A 22632-nucleotide genomic window follows, 5' to 3' on the forward strand; every position below is an offset into this window, starting at 1 on the left:
GTGTTTAAGGTCCTGTCTGTAACAGATCACACCGCTTTCTTCTTTTTTTTTTTTTGAATTTGTAAGACGCTAAACATTAAAAAATACTTCACTCTCTCTTTCTTGTACTCTTTTATCTCTTTCTCTGTCTTAGGAAGAAAAAAAGGAACTCTGTTTCTTTGGTTGGGTTTTTTCTTATTTTTGGTTGTGGGGGACTATCATTTTCTTTTGAAAGATAGACCCAGGGTTGTGAAAGAACATTTGAAGTGGGGTGGCAGACAAAGAGAGAGAAACAGATAAAAAGAGTGTGTGAGAGAGAGATCTATGGGGGGTTCTTAATGATGGGAACGGTTCACTTTGCTTTTTGGGATTTATCAGGTGAATGCAGTTGAAAACACCCTCTCTTTACTTTCTTCTTCTTCTTCCTATCCCTCTTTACCTAGTTTCTCTTCTTGCTTGCTTATTTTTTCGGACGTTGAAATCATGGGTTTTTAGCCTCCAGCTTTCTTTTTTTTTTTTCTCTACTGCCCGTTTCTTTTCAAAAGCTATATTCTTTGAGGGATTTAAAGGTACAAGGTTGAGACTAGTAGATTTCTTTTGGCTTTTTTTTTTTTGTTCTATGATTTGTTTTTGCATGTTTCAAGTTCTGGGTTCTGTGATGCATTGAAGTTGGAAGCTTTTGGTACAAAGAGCTCTTCTTGCTTCCTTGTGGAGTTAGAGTTACAGCTCCGGGGTTTCAAGCTTGAATTTTTGGAAGTTTACTTACTTGGCTTTCTAAGGTATTTCTGTTATTTTACTTTGGTTTACACTTGTAGGTGCCTTTGAGTATATGATGGCTAGCTTAAAGGGCTTGTGCTTGATGGGAAATTTTCAAGTTTTTGGCTTGATTATCTCAAATGGGTTTGTGGCCCTTGCAACTGAATGCTTTGTTTTTGAGGAAAGATCTGTGAGAGCTTCAAGTTTGGTAGTTAAGACAGTTTTGCTGAATAATTAGTAGGATGTGAGGAATTTTGGTGCCCTTTATATAGCCATAATTAAGGAGAGATTTGGGGCGTGCAAGATTAATGAAAATGCGATATATTTTGTTATGTTTCTTTAAGTCAAAAGAGGTTCTGCAATCGAACACATTAGTGCTGTGATCATGACCAGGGCTGTTCGAAATAGGATACTCAAGGATGCGAATGGTGATATTAGTGATCATCTACGCAACCACATTCATTTGACTAATTGTATCCACTTGAAGAACCATATGCATAAGCATAGCCCTATATTTGCTGACAGATCGCTTATGAGGGACCTTATAGTCCTTCAAAGGTCACGCTCCCTCAGGGACCCTTCTGCCAGTTCTCCCTCTTGGCACTCGCCTTCTGTTGCTGATTTGCTTTCCAAGAAGGTTGATAAGGATGCTGTTCGGGAGGGGAGAAGGTCTGTGGGTGTTGAGATGGAGAGGGAAGGAAGGAGGCTTTCAGTAAGCTCACCACCTTTAGCCAATTTTGCAACTTCAAAAGTTGCTCCGGGTGAAGCTAGTGGGGTCAATGAAGGAGTACCAACAATTAGTGACCGTAGTAGTAAGAGTGGAGCTAGAGATAGTAGAAGAATTAGGAGAGAAGAATCTAGTTGGAGAAGTTATAGGACTGATCTTTTGGGTGAAAATAAGGAGCCTGTACAGGAGCAAGATGGCAATGGTTTGCTTCCTGATGCTATCTCAGATAATTCTAGACTGAAAGATAGGAAGAATAAAAAGCAAAAGGGGAAGCAAACACAAGGCGTTCAAATGAAGATTCTATCTGAGCAATTGAATGACCTGCCCCTGGATAGTGCTGATGTAGCATCTTCAAATGTCCACCTTCGTGGAAGGCATGTTAGACCTGAGAAAACTGGTGACGAACCTGTAGTCAGCATCCATGGTTATTCAACTGGATTAAACAGGGTGAAAAGACGCAAGTTTCGACGGCCAAGAAGATCTCAGACTGCTCCTTCTTCTAGAGAGGTTGGAGGTCAGAATGAGTTGTCTGTGGCTTCTAATTCATTTGCTCAAGGTTCAGTGTGTCCAAATTATGGCATGGAAGATGAGGAAAATGAATATGATGAGCAAAATGTCTCCAGGGCCCCTAGAAATGGATGTGGGATCCCCTTTAATTGGTCAAGAATTCATCACAGGGGTAAAACTTTCCTTGACATTGCAGGAAGGAGTTTTTCCTGTGGTTTATCTGACTCTAGATTGAGGAAAGGTGGGGCCAGTTCCCATGGTAGAAATGCTCCTGAAATGCCTGTGGAATCTGATCAATCAAGCTCATCTGCAAAATCCAACGCGGAGGCACTGCCTCTTCTAATTGAGGCATCTGGATCTCGGGACAGTACAGAGAATGCTGGTTGGGTGAATGACTATTCAGGGGAGCTTGGTATATTTGCTGATAATTTATTGAAGCGCAATACTGATTCTGACCTTGCTTCTGAAGCTAGATCTGGTGAGCAAAGCAAGTTAGGCAGGAGCCACCGAGGTAGGCACCAAAATATCACACAAAAGTACATGCCAAGAACTTTTAGAGACCTTGTTGGACAAAATTTGGTATCACAAGCTCTTTCTAATGCTGTCATGAAAAGGAAGGTGGGATTGCTATATGTTTTTTATGGACCTCATGGAACAGGAAAAACTTCCTGTGCTCGGATATTTGCCAGAGCTTTGAATTGTCAATCACTTGAACAGCCCAAACCTTGTGGCTTTTGCAATTCTTGTATTTCACACGATATGGGTAAGAGTCGAAATATAAGGGAAGTTGGTCCTGTCAGTAATTTTGACTTTGAGAGTATTATGGATCTACTTGATAATATGATAATCTCTCAGCTGCCTTCACAGTACAGGGTTTTTATATTTGACGACTGTGACACTTTAGCCTCTGATTGTTGGAGTGCCATATCAAAGGTCATCGATCGAGTACCCAGGCGTATGGTCTTTATTCTTGTCAGTTCAAGTCTTGATATTCTGCCTCATATAATCGTATCCAGGTGTCAAAAATTCTTTTTCCCAAAACTGAAGGATGCAGATATCATTTATACTTTGCAGTGGATTGCATCCAGAGAGGACGTTGAAATTGAGAAAGATGCACTTAAGCTGATTGCATCTCGATCAGATGGATCACTGAGGGATGCAGAGATGACACTTGAGCAGTTGAGTTTGCTTGGGCAAAAAATCTCTGTTCCTCTGGTTCAGGAACTGGTATGTTTCCATAATCTAATTAGAATATTAGTATAATAATTGATATCACCATGCACTGGTTAATATTTTCTGCTTTCAAATAGTGCTCTAAATATGCACTAGTTTTGTTCCTTGCCTTATATGCTGATAAACAATTGACAATTGAGTTTCTGATTGGCTCCCCCTCCACCCCCTTTTTTCCCTGGCAGTATGGCTTCCTAAATTAAATTAATCCAGTGGTCTCCTTATATTGCTTCAAATGATTCTATGTACATTTTATTTTCCAGTTCAATTAGCCTGCTAGGTGTTGTCATTACTACTGTGCCTGGGAAATTTTGGTTACTGTTGTTTCAAGGCCAAGTTTCCTAAAAGAGTAATATCACTAGACTTTGTACTTGATCTAATCTGGTTGTTCTTTATTTTGTTGACTAGAGCTTTGGGACATGCTCTTATAGTTCCCTATATTATTGTCTTGCTTTGTGATTTTGTAAACAGAAGACAAAGGTGGCTTTGGCTTCTTTTCTTAGGAATCTAAATTTTGGTTTGCATTATGAATCTTGATTCAATCTTGTTCACCTAGATAAGTCAAGCTGTCTTGAATGGTAAAGCATGACAGTCTTTTTCTGAATATTATTGGACTGCAACTTATAGCATTTTTCCCCTTATTATGATTTTTCATAATCAAAGTTACTCCTGCATATGGTCTTTTCTATTTTTTAGTTTTTTTGAGGGATACTTCAAGCCTGGGTAAAGAGTGACACCTTTGTATGCAAGTTGGGAAAAATAACGAAAGTGAACAAAAGATTTATGGTGATTAGCTGATATTTCTACATATGATTGCTCTAAATTTTATGGATCTGATCCACAGGTTGGGCTTATCTCTGATGAAAAGCTGGTGGATCTTCTTGATCTAGCGTTATCTGCAGACACAGTAAACACCGTAAAGAGTTTGAGGGTGATAATGGAAACTGGTGTGGAGCCTTTAGCTTTGATGTCACAGCTTGCTACTGTTATAACTGATATTCTTGCTGGCAGTTATGATTTCACTAAAGAAAGGCATAGAAGGAAGTTCTTTCGACAACTGCCATGTGAGTCTTAAGAGAGAAAATTTCTTATTATGTTTACAATAACGCTAAATAATTGGCTAAACCATCCATTTCCTCTCGAGCTTTGGTAATAATTGTATATATGCTCCCATTAAAGTTCCATATTTGGGAATCTTACTTGGTGTAGCTCTTTTATTATTATTATCTTTTAAAAATATTTGTACCCTTTTTTACATTATTCAATCCTTTTTTGGCTCATCAACTTTTGCCTTGTGAAATTGTGTGGCTCCTAGATTGCAGCCAAGTAGAACAAACAAAGGAATAAATGAATAGACAAATACTCATTGATTGTGTTTAAATATTTATCTTTCTTCCATAACTGATAGAACATATTTATGCAATCCAGTGTCCAAAGAAGAGATGGAGAAACTACGCCAAGCTTTGAAAACGTTATCTGAGGCAGAAAAACAACTGAGGATGTCAAATGACAAACTAACATGGCTAACTGCTGCTTTACTTCAGCTTGCTCCAGATCAGCAGTATATGTTGCCTATTTCTTCCACTGATACTAGTTCTCATCATAGTCCCTTGCCTTTAAGTGATATGGGTGGAAGAGATATAGCCAGGAAAGATGGTGAGCTTGTTATGCTGCATAATAACTATAGAGGCCTGTCTACAAATGCTAGGTTGGAAAATCTCCATGCAGGAAGTTCAGGGGATGTTGAAACTGACATCATGAATGGTATAAGTTTGGATAGGAAGAGACATTCTGTGACTCGGATGGCTCCTCAACAAACATCCACGGTATCTGCTGATTTGATCAGGGTTACTGGGAGGCAGAATTTTGTCAAAAATCGTAGGGGAATTGAAGAAATTTGGTTGGAGGTGCTTGAGAAGATTCAAGTTAGTAGTCTAAAAGAGTTTTTGTATCAAGAAGGAAAGCTGATCTCTGTCAGCTTTGGTGCAGGTACATCCTAGTGTGCATTATTCTCATTTTTGCGTGCCTTGATCATACGGCTGTAACGTACTTTTAGATGACAATTGTTGCCTGCTACTTAAATGACTATGTAGGAGAAATTTTAGCAACTTGGAGCCATAATGTGTTGACCATTGGCATTTTAATGGTTTTGGAATTTAATGAATTTCATAGCCAAGGCAGAATAAGATATCCCTCAAATTTGATTTCAAAGTGTTCCTTCTCATCTAGGTGGTAGCTCCATGAGCCACATCCAAGTTTTGTGTATTAATTAGGCTCAAAATTTATTCCTTTTCACCCTCGCTATTTACAAAGATTTCTTGTTATTGGCATCACCTCTAGCAGCCACACGTAGAAATGGGATGATAATTTACTTGACATGATGGTAACTAAAATAATGCTTTACCTCTGCTTAGTAACTATAGTGTTTCCTTCACCTTTTAATTGAGTGTTCTTTTCTTTCAGCCCCAACTGTACAGTTGATGTTCAGTTCACATATGACCAAATCTAAGGCAGAGAAAATTAGGGGGCATATTTTACAAGCATTTGAGTCTGTTCTTGGTTCTCCTGTAATAATTGAAATTAGAGGTGCAGTGAAGAAAGATGCGAGTGCTGGCTCTCATGGACTTCCTGTTTTACCATCTTCCAGGGATGGTCCATCTCAGATGGTCATGGATCCAGAGCCTAATTCTGGAAATAGGATGCATACGGCTGGTTTTGCTGGTATTAACAAAAGGGTTATGAGAGATAGAGATGCTGGGGTCGGCTCTCAAGCTCAGCCGACACACCCTGAATCTCTTGAAGCAGGAAGGAGTGAAATTGTTGAAATACCAGCTTCTCCAAGAGAAGCCAAGGATAGTGAACATGCCAACGGCATAGAATCTAACAGAAGAGGTTCAAGGGTGGCTGATGCTGGAGCTTATAGGAAATCGGCATCAGCGTCCATTTCAGGAAGACGGAAACTTGGGAAACTAAGTCAGAGTCAGAGCATTGTTAGAAGCAAGGTTTCCCTTGCATATGTAATTCAGCAGGCAGAAGGATGTACACAACGAAATGGATGGTCAAAGTGCAAAGCAGTTTCCATTGCTGAAAGGCTTGAACAGGAGAACCTGTATGTATATCTGGTGCCATTATAATTCTACAACTATGTCAGCCTTTGTTTTCTGGTTGGAGTTGCTTGATAAATTGTTAAGTAGCTGAATCTCTTGTTTTATTATCAAAACTATGGTACGAAATGCTAGGTAATCCTTGTATATTTTCACATTTTTGAGGCTTGTCCCTCTGTGAACCTATGCAAGTCTTTCCTAGTCCCTAAAACTTTAATTAGTATTTATTGACTTAAGGATCATACTACAATGAAAATTTAGAGGAAAGTGGAATATTAATGATTTTCTGTGTCTTAAACTAAGAATTAACTTCATAGTTGTAAATATCAGGAGATTGGAACCTAGGTCGAGAAGCTTGCTTTGCTGGAAAGCAGCTAGAGTAACTCGTCGGAAGGTATCTAATATCTAATCTTCTTACATTAGCATTATTCCAATTAAAGCTCATTACTATTTGTTCCAACCTTTTTTTCCCCTTCTAATGTCTGATAATTTTACTCTCTGCAATAGCTTTAACAATGCTTGTTTATCCTTTTTAAGATCTTTGCTTATGTTCCACAGCTCTCACGCTTGAAGATTAGGACACGAAGACCGCATTCATTATTGAAGCTTGTCTCTTGTGGAAAATGTCTCTCTTCTAAATCTCCTAGGTAGGACAAGAAAATTTTTGGATGGCTTTGAACGGTTGGTGCACGACTTAAATTGGATTCATATTACATTTGTAATTAGTTATTTTCTTGCCGTTTACAAGGTCAATTCAATCTGTCAAATCTTTTTCCTCGAATAAATGTATTAAGTTCTTATATATGGGAAAATGTAGGCAGGAAACTAGATAGTGCAGCCATATTTTTAGTGAATCTTTATCATGTTTATGCAATCATTATTCATTAATGTTGTTGGGCCCTCTTGCATTTCCATCCAAAAATGGATTTCAGCTTGTTTTGTTTGGTATGAATTTGATTTCCACAATCGATGTCACTAATCCATACTCTTTTAGTATGGTGGTGACTGGAGAGATGTCCCAAGACATGCTTTCTAGATGTGGCCAATGGCTTTGTGGATAGTTTGAATTTGTTCTCTTTTCTGGGATAAATCCAGCATCAGAATCTGCTTCTCAATTCATGCTTAAATACCATGGTTTCTCAACAAAGACTATCATGTCAATGTACAGTGAGGTTCCCATGTTCCTTAATAAGTTGTTTGAAGACCAAAGCTTGACCTCATTGATACCGGTGATGGAGATTTTGAAAATGTCGATTCTGGAATGAGACAGTGGAGGTGCAGGCTTGTGCAATCCGTTCATATTCATATCTTCAGTCAAAGCCAAGGGGAATGAGGCTGAAACCTCCATAGCCATAGGGAATCTTGCTAACATCATCTTTTCTTTTAAGCACTCTCAGACTTCAAATTTTGTTTTCTGCAAAATTTTACAGTCCCTACAATCCCATCTAACTTAAACTTTGAAAGATGATATCATACGACTGCATTAATTATCTGAACTAAATTCACGATGCTTCAACCCTTCTATAACGCAACAATTAACACAGCAACCAGTTCAAGATTATCACACTTTGACACTACAATGATGTTAGAACTTTCAAACCCCAAATCCAATAAGTCTAAAACTACAAAAAGAAAAATAACAACCTTGTATTAAAATTTTTTGACTTGGCTGTCTAGCAACCTGACTAAAATTAGTCACAGCCTCGAAACTCCTCAATGTCGGCTTGTTTGTATCCGGAAACCGCCCCCCCCCCCCCCCCCCCCCCCCCAACAAAAAAAAAAGAAAAAACAAAGAAGCCTCATTGCTTCTCTTCTTTTCTCAATACCAAACCTGTATTTTTCATCTTGTTCTTCATACCAAGTCTAAAGTCACTTCCATTCCATAAAATTATTCTCGACTTCGTTAATATCGTTGAACGAATTTTCCTACATTCAACTTCCCACACCGAATAGTATATCCATATCATTTTCATTTTCCAGGTAAACAAACATGAGCGAATCCGATTAGTTTATAAGTAAACTTAACGTTAGCATTCTTAATAAAAAACTATATATTGATTTTAATGGTCAGTGTATGATTTTTAGCAAGATTTGAATTTTTTTAATTAAAAAATTACATCAGCAATTAGCCTTTCTTTTTTTTTTTTTTTTGTCGATATGAACAAGATAATGACAAAGCTAGTAGGTGGCATTGGATTAAGGGTTAACCTCATAAAAAAAAATGTTTTATGATTGGAACGTTAATAAATATAATGTAATTATGTCTTAGAGTATATGATTTTAGATTCAATTGTATTCTAATATTTACTAATAATTTAAGCATGTGTCAGTCCGCTGATGCATTAATTTTTGACTTGATTATTATTAATTATGTATTCATATGGTCTGTAGGCGAAAGATTTTGATTATTATTAATTTTATATATATATATATATTTATATATATATTTTTGTTTAAAAAAGAGTAACATCCTATTACATGAAAAGAGGGAAGAGAATAGTTTGATTCGAACTCAAATTCTAATTTTTTTTAAAAAAATTTCTTTATCGTTAGGCTAAGAAGTAGAAGACAAAATATGTGTTTATATATAAGTAAGAGAAGCTATGCAAGGTTTTATTATTTTTTTATTTCAAATTTTAAAATTTTAAATCATATGTTCAATGCCCTTCTCCTTACTAAAATTCAATGCCTAATTCTGGTTAAATTGTTTATCCATGGACCTACGCCACAGCTTCAAAGAATGGTTACCTTAAAAAATCTTTTGCTATATATAATTTTTTATTTGGTAGTCCCAATTGATACCCCAATTAATTTATCAACTTATAACATATATAATTTAATGATAGTCCTCAATATCAGTTATATATCATATGAATTTTTTTTTACTATATGAAGGTTAGCTTTCTATATTCTTTGATTAAATAATATCTATTTTGGTTTGCAAATATTTAAAAGATAAAAAATTAAAAAATAATCATTGATGTAAACAATCTCACTCTTATTGACTAAAGTTTTTAGTATTTTTGTTAAGAATGTCGCTTTATAAATAATTTTTTTTATGTAATGATCGTAATTTGAAGAAAAAAAATTATTTTTATTAAAATTTAATATGGAATACACCTAAATGCTCTTCATTTAGCTTCACACCTAATCACGACTTAAATCATATATTTTATAAATTTGCATCAAATCACTGATTAATAAAGATGCTTAATAAAGGAATAGATTTTAGAGCTCTAAAATTTTAGGTTTAAGTTTGATTGTAAAAGAATTTGTTTGTCTGATTATATTTTAATTTAATAGTTGATTATTTAATAATATATTATGTATGAATATAATATTTGATTATAATTATAATTTTTTTATATTTATATTTCATTAAAAAAATGCTTAACACCTATTACTAAGACTGATTTATCATAATCATTCTATTTAAATAATAATTATACTTATTAAGCATAATTTAGTAGTAGTAAAATGTTATTAATATATTTCATATGTTTGTATCTATCCAATTTTTTTAATTTCTTAATTGACATTTACTTTTTATTTATTTAATTTATTTGTGATATTACATATATAAATTTTTATATTTATAATTTTAAAAAACTACATCATCTATCAAGCCATTTGAATTAATATTTGAAATAACAAATAAAAATTTTATTTAAACAACATGGGATATTTAAAAGGTACTAGTCAAATCATTACATATGTAAGAGCTTATTTTTTCAGTTTAGAGAAACAATTAGAGATGACAGTTTGGATAGATTTAGATCTGATTTGATTTTTTTAAGTTAATTTTTTTTTAAATTAAGTTTTAGATCAAATTGAATAAGATAATAATAAAAAAAATAGGATTGAATTTTAGAAAAACTTGATTTAGTTTGGTATATATAAAAATTTTTTATTTAATTTTATATTTACATTAAAATTAATATTTTATTAATTTTAAATTAAATTAAATAAAATATAATTTATATAATATTAAATCAAACTAAATTTAAATATAAAAAAAATTTATTAAATTAAATCAAATCAAATTCATATATTATAAATATAAAATTAAATTAAATTTAAAATGAACAAAAATTCGTTTCGACTCTATCTGTTACCGTCCCTATAAACGGGTGTGTTTTGTTGTGGTCAAAACATTTCTTTGACTGTTTGTTAATTTAGTACTAGTATAGATTGCTCCTGCTCTACGTAGCATGATCGCGACGGACAATAATTATTGGATTTTTACGGAAGTAAAAGGTACCACGTGGCTTCCAACTTGCAATCGAGGGCAACGGTATGGAAAGAAAGAGAGTACACGTGGAGATGTGTAATTCAACGTTGTCCGTTGAGCTGCCTGGATCATGGATTGACACGTAACGCACGATTGCAACACTCCCTTGTTCTTTTTTTTTTATTTTTTCCCTTTAAAAGATTATAAAATTTATAAATAGAAATTTATCTGTAATTTTTTAATTTTATAAATAATATTAATAAGATGATATATATTTTTTATATATTTTTTAAAAATTAAAAAATAAAATATTTATCATTCTATTAATTCTGCTAGTATAATTTAAAATTTTTTTATTGATAATGTATTAAATAATTTTTTACATAAATATATTAGTAACGAAATAAAAAAATATGTTCTTCCCAACAGTTATATTATAATCTTAAATATAAAAAAAATATTTTTAATTTTTATTAATTGGAAAAATTAAAAAAAAAAGGGCTTTATTTAAATTATAAAATTTTTTAGATGATTAAGATCCAAATTGAACCGAAAATTAAGGAGCCAAGACATTTGAACTTCAAGGCTTAATTGGTTGCCTCTTACTACTTATTTGATGACTTTGATGATACGGTATTTAAATATTCTTTGATTGAAGCCAATTGCCATTATTTCCATATGTTATCCAACATAGCTTTAACAAGTTATTACTCCAATCTTATTTGAGGTCCACTTATTATTTTCATATATATGTCCATTATTCAAGTTACACCATGATAGTTTAATCTAATTTTATATTAAATCTGTCAAATTACATGTTGATATGTTGATTATTTTATTTATTTAATTATTTAATAGTCATATATATAATGTTTAACTATGATCATAATTTTTTTGTACTTATAATTTTATAAAGAAAAATATATATACTAAAAATATGATTAGTGACAAAATAATGTTCGATTTGTTGAATTTTTTATTTAAAATTATATATAAGTTACAATCCATTTTTAGGATTTAATCATTTAATATTAAAATAGAGTTGAATAACATTTACTAACCCCATATTTAATATTTTCAAGTGTATATGTCTAAAATTTTATTTAAATAAATGATGAAATTAATTTAAAAAATAATAATTATAATTATTATTAAAAAATTTTATTAAAATTAATATTTAAATATAATTGATGATGCGATGAAATCAAACCTATCACATTATACAGTGGAATCCAAGGCTAAATCTGAAGTGTAAAGTAGTTTGCATGGTTGGTGGTGGTCAAAGGAGACTCAACATTGTGTGGCAAGAAGGTGGACGGCTCTGGCCCTGGTTAGGCTGCCGCCTGCCTGACCTGTCCAAAAAGTTTTTTCAGTGGACATAATTTCATAGCGGCCAACTTGCAATGTCCTCGGAACGGCTTGTGGTTGTGGAATCCAAATGAACCAAAAACTGAAATAGACGTTAGGCCAATAACTACTGAAAGAGCCGCTTTTCGTGGATTCCAACATCAACCTCCTGCTAAAGCCGACTGGAACTGTCTTTTTCCGATATCATTCGAGTATGGGGCTGCTTTTCGTGGATTCCAACACCGACCGGCTGTTAAGCTTATTGGAACCGTCTTTTTCATTATTGACTCCCCCATTTCATTCAAGTATGGGGTGGACCGGTGACTCGGGAGGGTATGTACCTTGAAATTGATTAATAATTTAGACAAAATTACAAAATTAGAAACATGAGTTAATAGGAATTTAGAATGACATTATCCAAAATTAAAAAAAAAAAAAAACCAATTTCTTACACAATTCTTGATTTTTCCATTTTTCCGTAATTTTATTTTTTGCATTGCAAGGTAACCCTATTTCACTATGATCAGTTTTTTAGTATAAAAAAAAAGCTTACAATTTAGAGTTAAAATAATAAAATTTGAATTTTTAAAAAATAATTTAATGAATTGATTAAATTAAATTTTGTATTTGATTGTAACTTTTAAAATTTTGTATATTAATAATAAGTTTGGTATATTTAGTAAGAAAGCCCGTATGGTTTAAAGTCATAAAGAATTTGATAATGGGTAGGTATAAAATTTTTTTTTTGAATCAATCTACTTTAGTTTTGGCACAATAATATTTCAAATGGTTCCAAGACTTGGTACGAAAATAAAATTTCAAGAGCCATGAAGATTATAATTAATTAAATAATTAATATATTTAAAACCTTAATGGATTTCCTTGAACTATCCAAAGAAGCTTTTGTCGACTAAAGATATGTTCTCTTTTGAACTTCTTGTTGTCCGTTTGTTTTGCGCGTTGGATTTCCTTTTTGAAGGTCAACTTGTAAACTTCTAAGTGCGTTTTTGAGAAAACGCTTCAGTCAAAGTGGAAAAAAAAAAAAAAAAAAAAAGAAGGCTAAATGCCCTTTTTTTTAGATGGATTACCACGCGCTTAAAAGTAGCGTGCGTCCAGTGATTTTCTTTGGGTCAACCCCTGAAAAAAAGGGATACATTTTCCTTAAAATTTTTTATTATAATATTATATTTGTTTAATTATAATAAAAATTATATAAAAATTTATCATATTTATATAAATTTCATATAAAATTTTAATAATTTGTATATAATTTTAAATTATGAATAATTATAAGTGATATATTCACAAATAAAAATAAAATTTTATTTTGAAAGAAAAAGAACCCTAATCATACTCTTACGGTAGAGTTTGTATATGTACACATTTATGCAGTCCAATTAATAAAAAGATTAAAAGGGTTATAAAATAAAAGGATTTGCAAATTAATAGGAGTAAGTAAAGTTTGTTATTTTTGGGTTATAAAATGAATACATTCACACACACACACACACAATGATATTAATATTAAACATGCGTTATTATATGTATTTATACAAAGTGAATCATAAATAAAAAAAATTGTATTAAAATTTAAACTTTAAATCCATTAAATTTGAACATTATATCATTACTTGAAAGGAAATTTTATTTTAAATAAATCAAGATTGTAGTAATTTAAAAGTAAAATTATGTCGTATAAAATATTATATTTATATTATATTTTACATAAAAATTATGTATTATAATTTTAATCAATATAAAAATATAAAATATAATTTTTTATTTATAATTTTTTAAAAATTTTAAATTAGATTATTTTTATATTTTTTATTTATAATATTTTTATATTATATAATTATATCATATTTTAAATTATTAAATTTTGATTATTTATCCTTTTAAAATAAAATTGCGTTGTTCTATTTTATCTGAAAATAATTCATATGAAATTGCCGATTGGCCAATGCCAACAACATTGCAAAACCAAACTCCTAGAAGATCCAATGGCCAATAAAAAACTAGAAAAGCACACAAAGATCTAAAATACGTCTAAGAAGACAAAGTGACCTTACTCTTTGAACCGCAAAATGGCCAAATCCTGGAAAAATTGAAACCCCCTACCCTAATAAAAGGCCGTCCTTTATGGTTTAACAAAATCGAGTTTTACAGACAGACTGCCAAGGTAACCAAAACTATACGCATTTAAAAACCATTCTCTCTCTTGGAACACTAGAGTAGAAGAAAAGAGAAAGGAAGTGAATGGAAAAGAATCTGGATGATTTTCCGTCAAAGCCATACGAGTCATTTTCACAGCAACTGCATTGAAATTTTTAGAGAGAAACGCACAAACAAGGAAAAACAAAAGAGAGAGAAAAAGGGTTGAAGGGGAAAAATATAAACAATAAAGTCTGTAAAGTTAAAATTCACCTCCTTTTTCCTTCCTCTTCTTAAACGCGGGTTTGGGTTTTTACATAAATCATCTCTCTCCTGAAAGAATCCCAATTTTTATCTTTTTACTTGTATAAAGAGAAACCTTTTTCTTCTTGGTTAAAGACCAAATCTTGCCATCATTCATATAGAACATCCTTTGAAGATTCAACCAACAACATAGAATTCCATCGTTTTCATTTCATCTGTTTGTTGCAGATCTAATTCTGTTTTAGCCGGAGTTGATTCTCCTTAGACCCTTGTTTTAGAATTCAACTTTGGAGTTATCAACCATGGCAACAGCAGCTATATTCTCTTCCTTAAGGAGGAGAAGATCGCCGACCCTAGAGGCTTTCTTGGCTCCCGTTGACTTAACAGAAGTAGCTCTTGTTCAAACCCTGGCAGCAATCTCATCTGAGCTTGTCTCTTGCTATTCCAACAAAGTTTTCTTCTTTCAGCGAAGAAATTCTCGATCTTTGATTCGAAAGTTGGAAATTTTCGTTCTTCTGTTGGATTATTTGAGGGATTCAGGATCGGGGTCCATGTCAAGCCTGCCTTCAACAGCCATATTGTGCTTCAAGGAGCTCTATTTGTTGCTATATAGGTCAAAGATACTACTGGATTATTGTGCTCAGTCCAGTAAGTTGTGGCTTTTGCTTCAAAACCATTCAATTTCAGGCCATTTCCATGATCTGAATCAAGAAATTTCTACCCTTTTGGATGTTTTTCCAATAAAAGATGCTGGATTGAGTGATGATGTTAGGGAACAAGTTGAGCTGTTGCAAAAGCAGGCCAGGAAGGCAAAATTGCATATTGATAAAAGTGATGAGAATTTAAGGGTTAGGTTCTTTTCATTTCTTAATGAATTTGAGAATGGGAAGATACCAAATCATGTTGACTTAAGGTTGTTCTTTGTGGAGAGATTGGGGATTAGGGATGCCAAAAGTTGTAGGTATGAAATTGAGTTTTTGGAGGAGCAGATTGTGAATCGCGAAGGAGATATTGAACCTACGGCTTCTGTGCTTAATGGATTTGTTGCAATTACAAGATATTGTAGGTTTTTGCTATTTGGTTTTGAGGAAGAGGAGGTGCAGTTGTCTTTTGGGAATCAGAAGAAACCGAGAAAAGGGTTGATTACTCGGGAGATTGCTGATACGTTTTTAACTATTCCTAAGGACTTTTGTTGTCCGATATCGTTGGACTTGATGAGAGACCCTGTTATAATTTCGACAGGGCAGACTTATGAGCGGAGTTCGATAGCTAGGTGGATGGAGGAAGGGCAGTGTACTTGTCCAAAGACAGGGCAAATGCTCATCCATTCTCGCCTTGTTCCTAATCGAGCTTTGAGGAACTTGATCATGCAGTGGTGTACTGCTCATGGTGTCCCATATGATCCTCTGGAGACCTCAGATGCATCCGCAGAGTCTTTTGCTGCAGCTTTGCCAACCAAAGCAGCAACTGGAGCCAATAGAGCAACAGCAACACTTCTTATTCAACATCTAGTGGATGGATCTCAGGGAGCTCAGACTATTGCAGCTCGTGAGATTCGGTTGTTGGCTAAAACAGGAAAGGAAAACCGTGCTTTTATTGCAGAGGCTGGGGCAATACCACACCTACGGAAGTTGCTGTCATCTTCAAACCCTGTTGCTCAAGAGAATTCTGTTACTGCAATGCTGAATTTATCCATTTATGATAAAAACAAAAGTCGAATTATGGACGAGGCTGGTTGCCTAAGATCAATTGTTGAAGTCTTGAGGCTTGGGCTCACAACAGAGGCCAGGGAAAATGCTGCAGCAACATTGTTCAGCCTCTCTGCAGTTCATGACTATAAGAAGAGAATAGCAGAACAGGAAGGGGCAGTTGAAGCCTTAGCAGGGTTGTTGAGAGTGGGGACCCCAAGAGGGAAGAAGGATGCTGTAACTGCTTTGTTTAATCTTTCCACTCACACGGACAATTATGCAAGAATGATAGAGGTTGGAGCTGTTACAGCACTTGTCAGAGCTTTAGGGAATGAAGGGGTTGCAGAGGAAGCAGCAGGTGCATTGGCCTTAATTGTCAGGCAGCCAGTTGGGGCTGAAGCAGTGGGGAAGGAAGAAATGGCAGCGGCAGGGTTAATAGCGATGCTGAGATGCGGAACACCAAGAGGGAAAGAGAATGCGGTTGTAGCATTGCTTGAGTTGTGCCGCAGTGGTGGGGCTGCTGCAACTGAAAGAGTGCTTAGGGCCCCTGCTTTGGCTAGTTTACTTCAGACTCTGTTGCTTACTGGTACAAAGCGGGCAAGAAGAAAGGCTGCATCACTTGCTAGAGTGTTTCAGAGGTGTGAGAATGAATCGTTGCATTTTGGTGGATTGGGTGTTGGATATGCATTTGCCAGCAACTCAACTCCAGACTCACGTTTCGTGGATGATGTGTCCGTACCTATGTCCATCTCAGTGCAAGTGTTGTAATGGTAACATCATCCTGTGGTGTTGTCCTCCTCGGATATATAAGTTCCCATTTTTGTTGGTAATATATTACAAATTCTTTCATTTGAAATTTCAGATAATGAGAAAAAATATTTATAGAAAAGAGATACCTGATCTGTTATGTGAGAATGATAGAAATGTTACTAAGCAATTAGCTTGATCTTTATATATGTATTATTCAGTGAATTAGATCACGATGATACTATAATACTGAAAAACTCTGTTACAAGTTCATGAACAATATAACACTTAAAGCATCTTCAATTTGCATTTTGCTTATTAGTTTATGCATCAAATGCTTGGGGCTTGTGGAAATTAGAAATTGTTTAATTTTGAATGTTCCATATGCCAAAGGTCCCGGTTGGTTCTTATCAAACAGGAAGTCATTTTATTTGTGGCTTCTTTTGTACCATCCCATTTTCTGACCTTCAATTATTAGATTACCATTTCTTAACTGATAACTTCGGGCTTAAGTTGAGCTCCACCGGTTAACTGCTCAACACAATGGGCGGGAGGACTCTGGAGAGGTAGTTATAGCTCAGTGAAACAAGGAAGTATTGGCTTGTGATTTTTCTCCATATTTTTGCAGCAAACAGATAGGATAATGTATTAAAGACTTAAACATAGTTCCCTGGGTCCCAGCTTAATGTAGGACTCCACAGAGCTTTATTCCAAAATCCTGTTTACTTTTGAAATTGGGTTGGTTGAGTTTGTGGATATGGATTCTTCTACTGAAAGAGAGAAAAGAGTGACACCTAAGCCTCCAAGCTCCTGCTGAAATTGGCCATTCATCTGTTGCAGTTCATGAGCTGTAAACACATTTAATGGTAAGTTTGTAACTTCTTGCTAGCATAGTTGTTACTGTCACTTGGACTAGATTCATATTGGCTTCATCTCTTATCTCTTCAATATTCTGACAAAGAATCCAAGGACACTTCATTTTTTATCCAGAATGAATATTGGACTGAGTCAGAAATCAGAAGGTAGATTCTATTTACTCTAAACTCTGAACTCACATGCCAATTAAAGAGGCATCTATAAAGCTAAGGTAGTCAAAAAGCCACGGTTTGATCAGATGTTGTGTGACCTCAAGCATCTCAACTTTTATTAACCCGTTAGAATCACTTTATGAAGATTCCGAGGAATGGCAAGAAGATATTTCAACAATGGGGAACTTTCTGGTGATTAGAAGTAGTGGTTTCCTTTGCAAGTGATGTGAGTTAGTCTAGTTTTTCTTCTTCCAAATAATAGCTTCTACTATCACTTAATGGCAACAGTTACTATATGATATAAGGTTACACCGATGGCTTTGCTCCATTGGATTCTTATTGCCAATGCATGTCATCACGCATCATGTACCGATATTGCGTGGAAAATGCTTCCACTTCGAAGGGTAACCATTAATATTTCTCATTGATTCAACTCATTTTCTTCCTTTATTCAAGTACTCGAAGAAGGTTGACTATACGAAGCAGAAACTATACAAAGATTTATTGATGAATGGTTGGTTTACTTGGAGTGTGGACCAACCGGCTGGTGGATGGTTGGCTTTGCTGCCTCAAAACTCAATACTTTCTCGAAAGAAGTGAGTGGATGAAATTTCACGGTACAACTACTACAAAGTGCTTTGAAGACTCTAGATGTTCTTTCTTCTATTGCTGAAATGTTTTGAGGTTGATCACCTGGGAATGGGAGCTGGAGGGGAGTGCCTGACTTGCTTATAGTTATGGGATCCATAGACAATTAGAATAACCGAGTGAAGAGCCCACAGATTGCATGAACGATAATATAATGGTCAAACGATTGAGTGCTGATTTTGGATGCAAATGGAATATTTCCAACCAGGCGGCCAATGCCATGGCAAATTGCGGTCACCACTCATCATGTCATTATAGTGGCTTTGAAAAGTCATCTCCTTGTTGTTTTTATTATTAAAATAGTAATTGAGATATATTTGTTCACTTTTGAAGGCGGCAATCCCAGTCATTGGTTGTTGGTACTTAAAACTTTACCATCAAGTAGTACACGCACATAGCTCTGTTCTCTGCGGGTAGAGGAAAATCAACTTATTCTGAGAAAGAAATATATAGCTTCCCATAACCTAAAAGTAGTAATTTTTTTTAAATAGCATTAGGAAAACTTTAACCGGCTCTGTTATGATGGTGAGGGAAACGAAAATTTATCCAATAAGATAAAATAAAGAGGTGAGTGAATAAAAGAACTCCGTTGTCGTCCAGCGGTTAGGATATCTGGCTTTCACCCAGGAGACCCGGGTTCGATTCCCGGCAACGGAAAAAGATTTTTTGAACCTAGGTAGCCAAAGCCAACCGATTCAAAGAATGCTAGCTTTGCGAGCCCAAAACAAAAGCCAGCTAGCCAGGTAGCACGGTCTTCATTAAGAATTTCATTTGAAATAAAAATATTACATCTACTTGAATGTCCACTTGAACCGAATCAAACCACACCATTTCTTGACATAGATCACATTCTAAGTCAGCAATATCATGTGCATGAGATTTGCCTTCTCAAGAAACATGTGGGATTTCTGATTTTGGCTTGTCTAAGTTGATTGACAAGGATCAGAGTCTCAAGTTGTGGCCACAATGAGATGAGTTCCTGGATATTTGGCTCATGAATGCAGGTGTAACTCAATCATCACAGAAAATGATTGATGTTTATAGCTTTGGCATTGTAGTCATGGAGATATTCTGTGGAAGGAAAGATTGGACAGGTCACAGCCTGAAGAATGCATGCATTTTCTCAAGAAAAAAGGCAAAGGAGGATCAGCTCCTTGACGTGGTTGAAATTTGAAAAATGCGAAGGATTATGTGCAACTAGAGAGGTTGGAAGCAGTGAAGATATGTTAAGGGTTGGGAACTGGTGTTTACAATGTGATTTCACAAGAAGGCCCTTCAATGTCACTGGTGACGTCTTTCTACATTTTTGGACAGCACAATTATTGTTAATGGCACATTACAGAGAAACTGAATCCCTTTGAATTGAAGGTAATCTAACTCCAACCCCTGAAATTTTCGTTGTTTTTGCTTGAAGCTAGTCTTTCCTCGCTGCAGTTGCCCCACAGTCATTGGTTAGGTACAAGGATGTCAAAATCACTGACAGTCCATTCAGCCACTTGATCAGGGTCTTTAAATATTTCAGTTCCCAAATCAACAGACAACCATTTCCTTCTAGCTGGTGGAGTACCTGGATCCTATATTTAGACAAAACCCCTGTTAAATCAATAAAAAGTGATCTATCTTTTTCATATGTTTTTTTCCAAGTTGAAGCAAATATATAGAGGGAAAAAGAAAACCTGGTAATAGTATAGCGACTGAGACAACCTCCCAACATCAAGTTCCCATGTTTTAGGATCGCCAATCCAACCTTCCCCTTGCTTAGTAGGATAGCCATATTCACCCCAAAGGGGATGTGGCAAAATATGTAATATTTCCTGAGGCTGAGGATTGCCGTATGGATCACACAAACTATGAGGAACCTCAAGCTGCTCTGCATTCCCTGGAACACAATACAAGTGATAGGCTGAGTAAGGAAAGTTGTTTGTTTCGTGCGATGCACTCGTGTGCCATTGGGGAAGGTGTGGTAAGGTGGGCACATATTGAGCCTGTTTGCATTGCACCATGCAGTTATGTTCGGATCAATGATCATTACACGGTCTCGAGTGACGTCTGAAGTTGTATCACCATCACACTGCTGGCCATTGTTCTCCAGCAGCTCCCTATGTCTTTTAGGTAGAATTGACTGCTAGGACCCCCACCTTGGAATGCATTTAAGGTGAACCTTACTTTAAAATTTGTTGACTCTGGAATCTGTATGGTGAATATGGTTAGTAAATCTAATGATTGTCCGAAAATGTTTTGCTAGGAAGTCAAACTTGCATGAAGTAGCAGATGATATAAGAAGGCCTAAACAGAATGTTTATGCTGAATGAATACCAAACTTGAAAAGATGTAGATAGACAATGCATCGGTTAGGATATAGAGGGAGAAAGAATTGCTTACAATTTTGGACATCCCTCTTGTAGGATAATGGTACCCACCAGGTAATCCATAAGTGGCATCAGATCTCAAGTGAAGCATCAACCAAGGATACTTTGTTGAAGTCCTCAGGACATGATGAAAGATCCAGCTTCCCATACCAATTTCCTTCTCCCAAGTTGAGGAATAGTAAGCTAAGTTCCCCACCATTCCTTTACTCAAATCAGCATCCGAGTCCCATGACCCATAAAACGTTCCACTTAGAGTAATCCAACTAGGCCCTCCCAGAGCCGTGTAGCCATGATAAATCAATGGTTGATTCATGTTGCGCCTGAAGCAATAATCACAACAATACAGAAGCAATAGACAACAATTAATAATAAAAAATGCATGAAAAATAAAGCACACCAAGATTTACGTGAAAAACCCTCCAGTGTAAAGGAAAAAAATCACGGACCACCAGAAAAATCTTCAGTATCAAATAATAAGTATACAAAGTTCTTCTCTAGCTAAAACTAGAGCTAAACAACAACTAGAGAAAACAATTGGAGAAATCTCACCAAATAAGTGACTCAACAAATACACCTTAGATTTGTTCCTAGAGAGCTTTAAACCCGATCTTCACCGTTCAGAATGTAGAACTCTGAATCATAAATCTCCTGACAAGGTTTCAATTTAATCGGACCACGAATCAACTTTCGTTCAACCAACTCTCCCTTCTCTTTTTTCTCTGTGCTTTTTTTGGCTTTTCTTTTTTCTCTACTTGGTTTTCGACACACACTTAAAATAACCCCACATCTTTTTTATTAAGTAGCTAGGGCTCTGTGTAAAATGAAAGATCAAGGCCCATGGCCTTTACTTGGTCCAAAACCACTTACATGAGGTTGGACCCCATTTTTCTAACAATCTCCCACTTCAGCCCCATTAGAAGGAGATTCATCATCATAGCAGTTTCATTTGGAGCTTACCTTGGCCAAAGAACTCATTTCGGCCAAGTTACTGTAAAGCTGAAGCTTTTTCCTGAGAAGTATCTTAGTCAATATATCTGTTACATTCTTATCAATACGAACTTTTTTCAATAACATCTGCTATTTTTTAATCACTGAACGTAACCAATGATATCTAACATCAATGTGCTTTGTTCTAGCATGATACATGATATTCTTATTCAAATCTAAAACACTATAGCTATCACAAAATATCACATACTCTTTCTGATTCAACCCCAATTCAAAAAGAAAACGTTTCATCCAAAGTATTTTTTTACATGCTTCGGTTGCTGCAATATACTCAACCTCTGTAGTTGACAAAATAACACACTTCTGTAACTTAGATTGCTAAGATACAGTTCCTCTTGCAAAAATGAACAAATACTCTGAAGTAGATTTCTTACCATCAAGATTGCCTGTCATGTCAGCATCAGTAAACCCTTCTAAAACTAGTTGTGAAACTTCATAAGTCAAGCACATTTTTGAGGTACCCTTCAAATATCTAAAAATCCATTTCACTGCTTCCTAGTGAATTTTTTTTCAGATTAGAAAGAAATCTGCTCACTACACCAACTGCATGAGCAATGTCAGACCTTGTATAAACTATAAGATACATTAAAGAACCGATTACAGAAGAATAAGGAATACTAGACATAGCTAGTTGCTCTTTCTTAGACACTAGATAAGATTTCTTACTTAAATGAAAATGGTTGGCAAGTGGACTGCTAACTGATTTAGCATGTTGCATGTTGAATCTACCAAGCACTCGTTCAACATACTTTTCCTGTGACAACCATAGCTTTTCAGCTCTTCTATCTCGGATAATGTTCATACCAAGAATCTATTTAGCTGGACCTAAATCCTTCATATCAAAT

General features: G+C 34.9%; 2 protein-coding genes, 1 non-coding gene and 1 pseudogene across 5 annotated transcripts; 3 read left to right on the forward strand and 1 right to left on the reverse strand.

Moving 5' to 3' along the window:
• Nucleotides 1-7187, forward strand: LOC111280446 (AAA-type ATPase family protein). 2 transcript variants are annotated; one of them, XM_022867852.2, is made up of 7 exons: nt 1-357; nt 795-3196; nt 4044-4263; nt 4628-5188; nt 5663-6308; nt 6634-6697; nt 6862-7187. In XM_022867852.2, the coding sequence occupies exons 2-7, from the start codon at nt 1121-1123 to the stop codon at nt 6952-6954; spliced, it is 3660 nt and encodes a 1219-aa protein (XP_022723587.2). In that variant the 5' UTR covers nt 1-357; nt 795-1120; the 3' UTR covers nt 6955-7187. The 2 variants fall into 2 exon arrangements, with proteins under 2 accessions (XP_022723587.2, XP_022723586.2); XM_022867851.2 differs by having other exon boundaries at nt 306-548.
• A 6857-nt stretch (nt 7188-14044) lies between these two features.
• Nucleotides 14045-17030, forward strand: LOC111280471 (U-box domain-containing protein 17-like). Its single transcript, XM_022867904.2, has one exon. It carries the CDS (start codon nt 14602-14604, stop codon nt 16753-16755), a length of 2154 nt encoding a protein of 717 aa, XP_022723639.2. The 5' UTR covers nt 14045-14601; the 3' UTR covers nt 16756-17030.
• A 128-nt stretch (nt 17031-17158) lies between these two features.
• On the reverse strand, nt 17159-21224 carry LOC111280542 (uncharacterized; annotated as a pseudogene). Its single transcript, XR_016335224.1, has 2 exons — nt 20793-21224; nt 17159-20600 (listed from the first exon to the last, which is right to left on the reverse strand). The product of XR_016335224.1 is annotated as an uncharacterized LOC111280542 (transcript).
• TRNAE-UUC (transfer RNA glutamic acid (anticodon UUC)) lies at nt 18996-19067 on the forward strand. Its single transcript has one exon. It is a non-coding gene; the product is annotated as a tRNA-Glu (tRNA).
• Nucleotides 21225-22632: the final 1408 nt, after the last annotated feature.

The sequence above is a fragment of the Durio zibethinus genome, chromosome 28 (genome assembly GCF_047325235.1).
Source record: "Durio zibethinus cultivar Kanyao isolate XHJ-2024 chromosome 28, ASM4732523v1, whole genome shotgun sequence".
NCBI lineage: Eukaryota > Viridiplantae > Streptophyta > Magnoliopsida > Malvales > Malvaceae > Durio > Durio zibethinus.

Bases quoted from the DNA above. Each gene is read 5' to 3' on its own strand.
- LOC111280446 (XM_022867852.2), top strand. From the start codon at position 1,121: ATGACCAGGGCTGTTCGAAATAGGATACTCAAGGATGCGAATGGTGAT. The intron at 3,197-4,043 runs GTATGTTTCCAT...TCTGATCCACAG, and splicing joins TTCCTCTGGTTCAGGAACTG to GTTGGGCTTATCTCTGATGA. The intron at 6,698-6,861 runs GTATCTAATATC...TATGTTCCACAG, and splicing joins CTAGAGTAACTCGTCGGAAG to CTCTCACGCTTGAAGATTAG.
- LOC111280471 (XM_022867904.2), top strand. From the start codon at position 14,602: ATGGCAACAGCAGCTATATTCTCTTCCTTAAGGAGGAGAAGATCGCCG.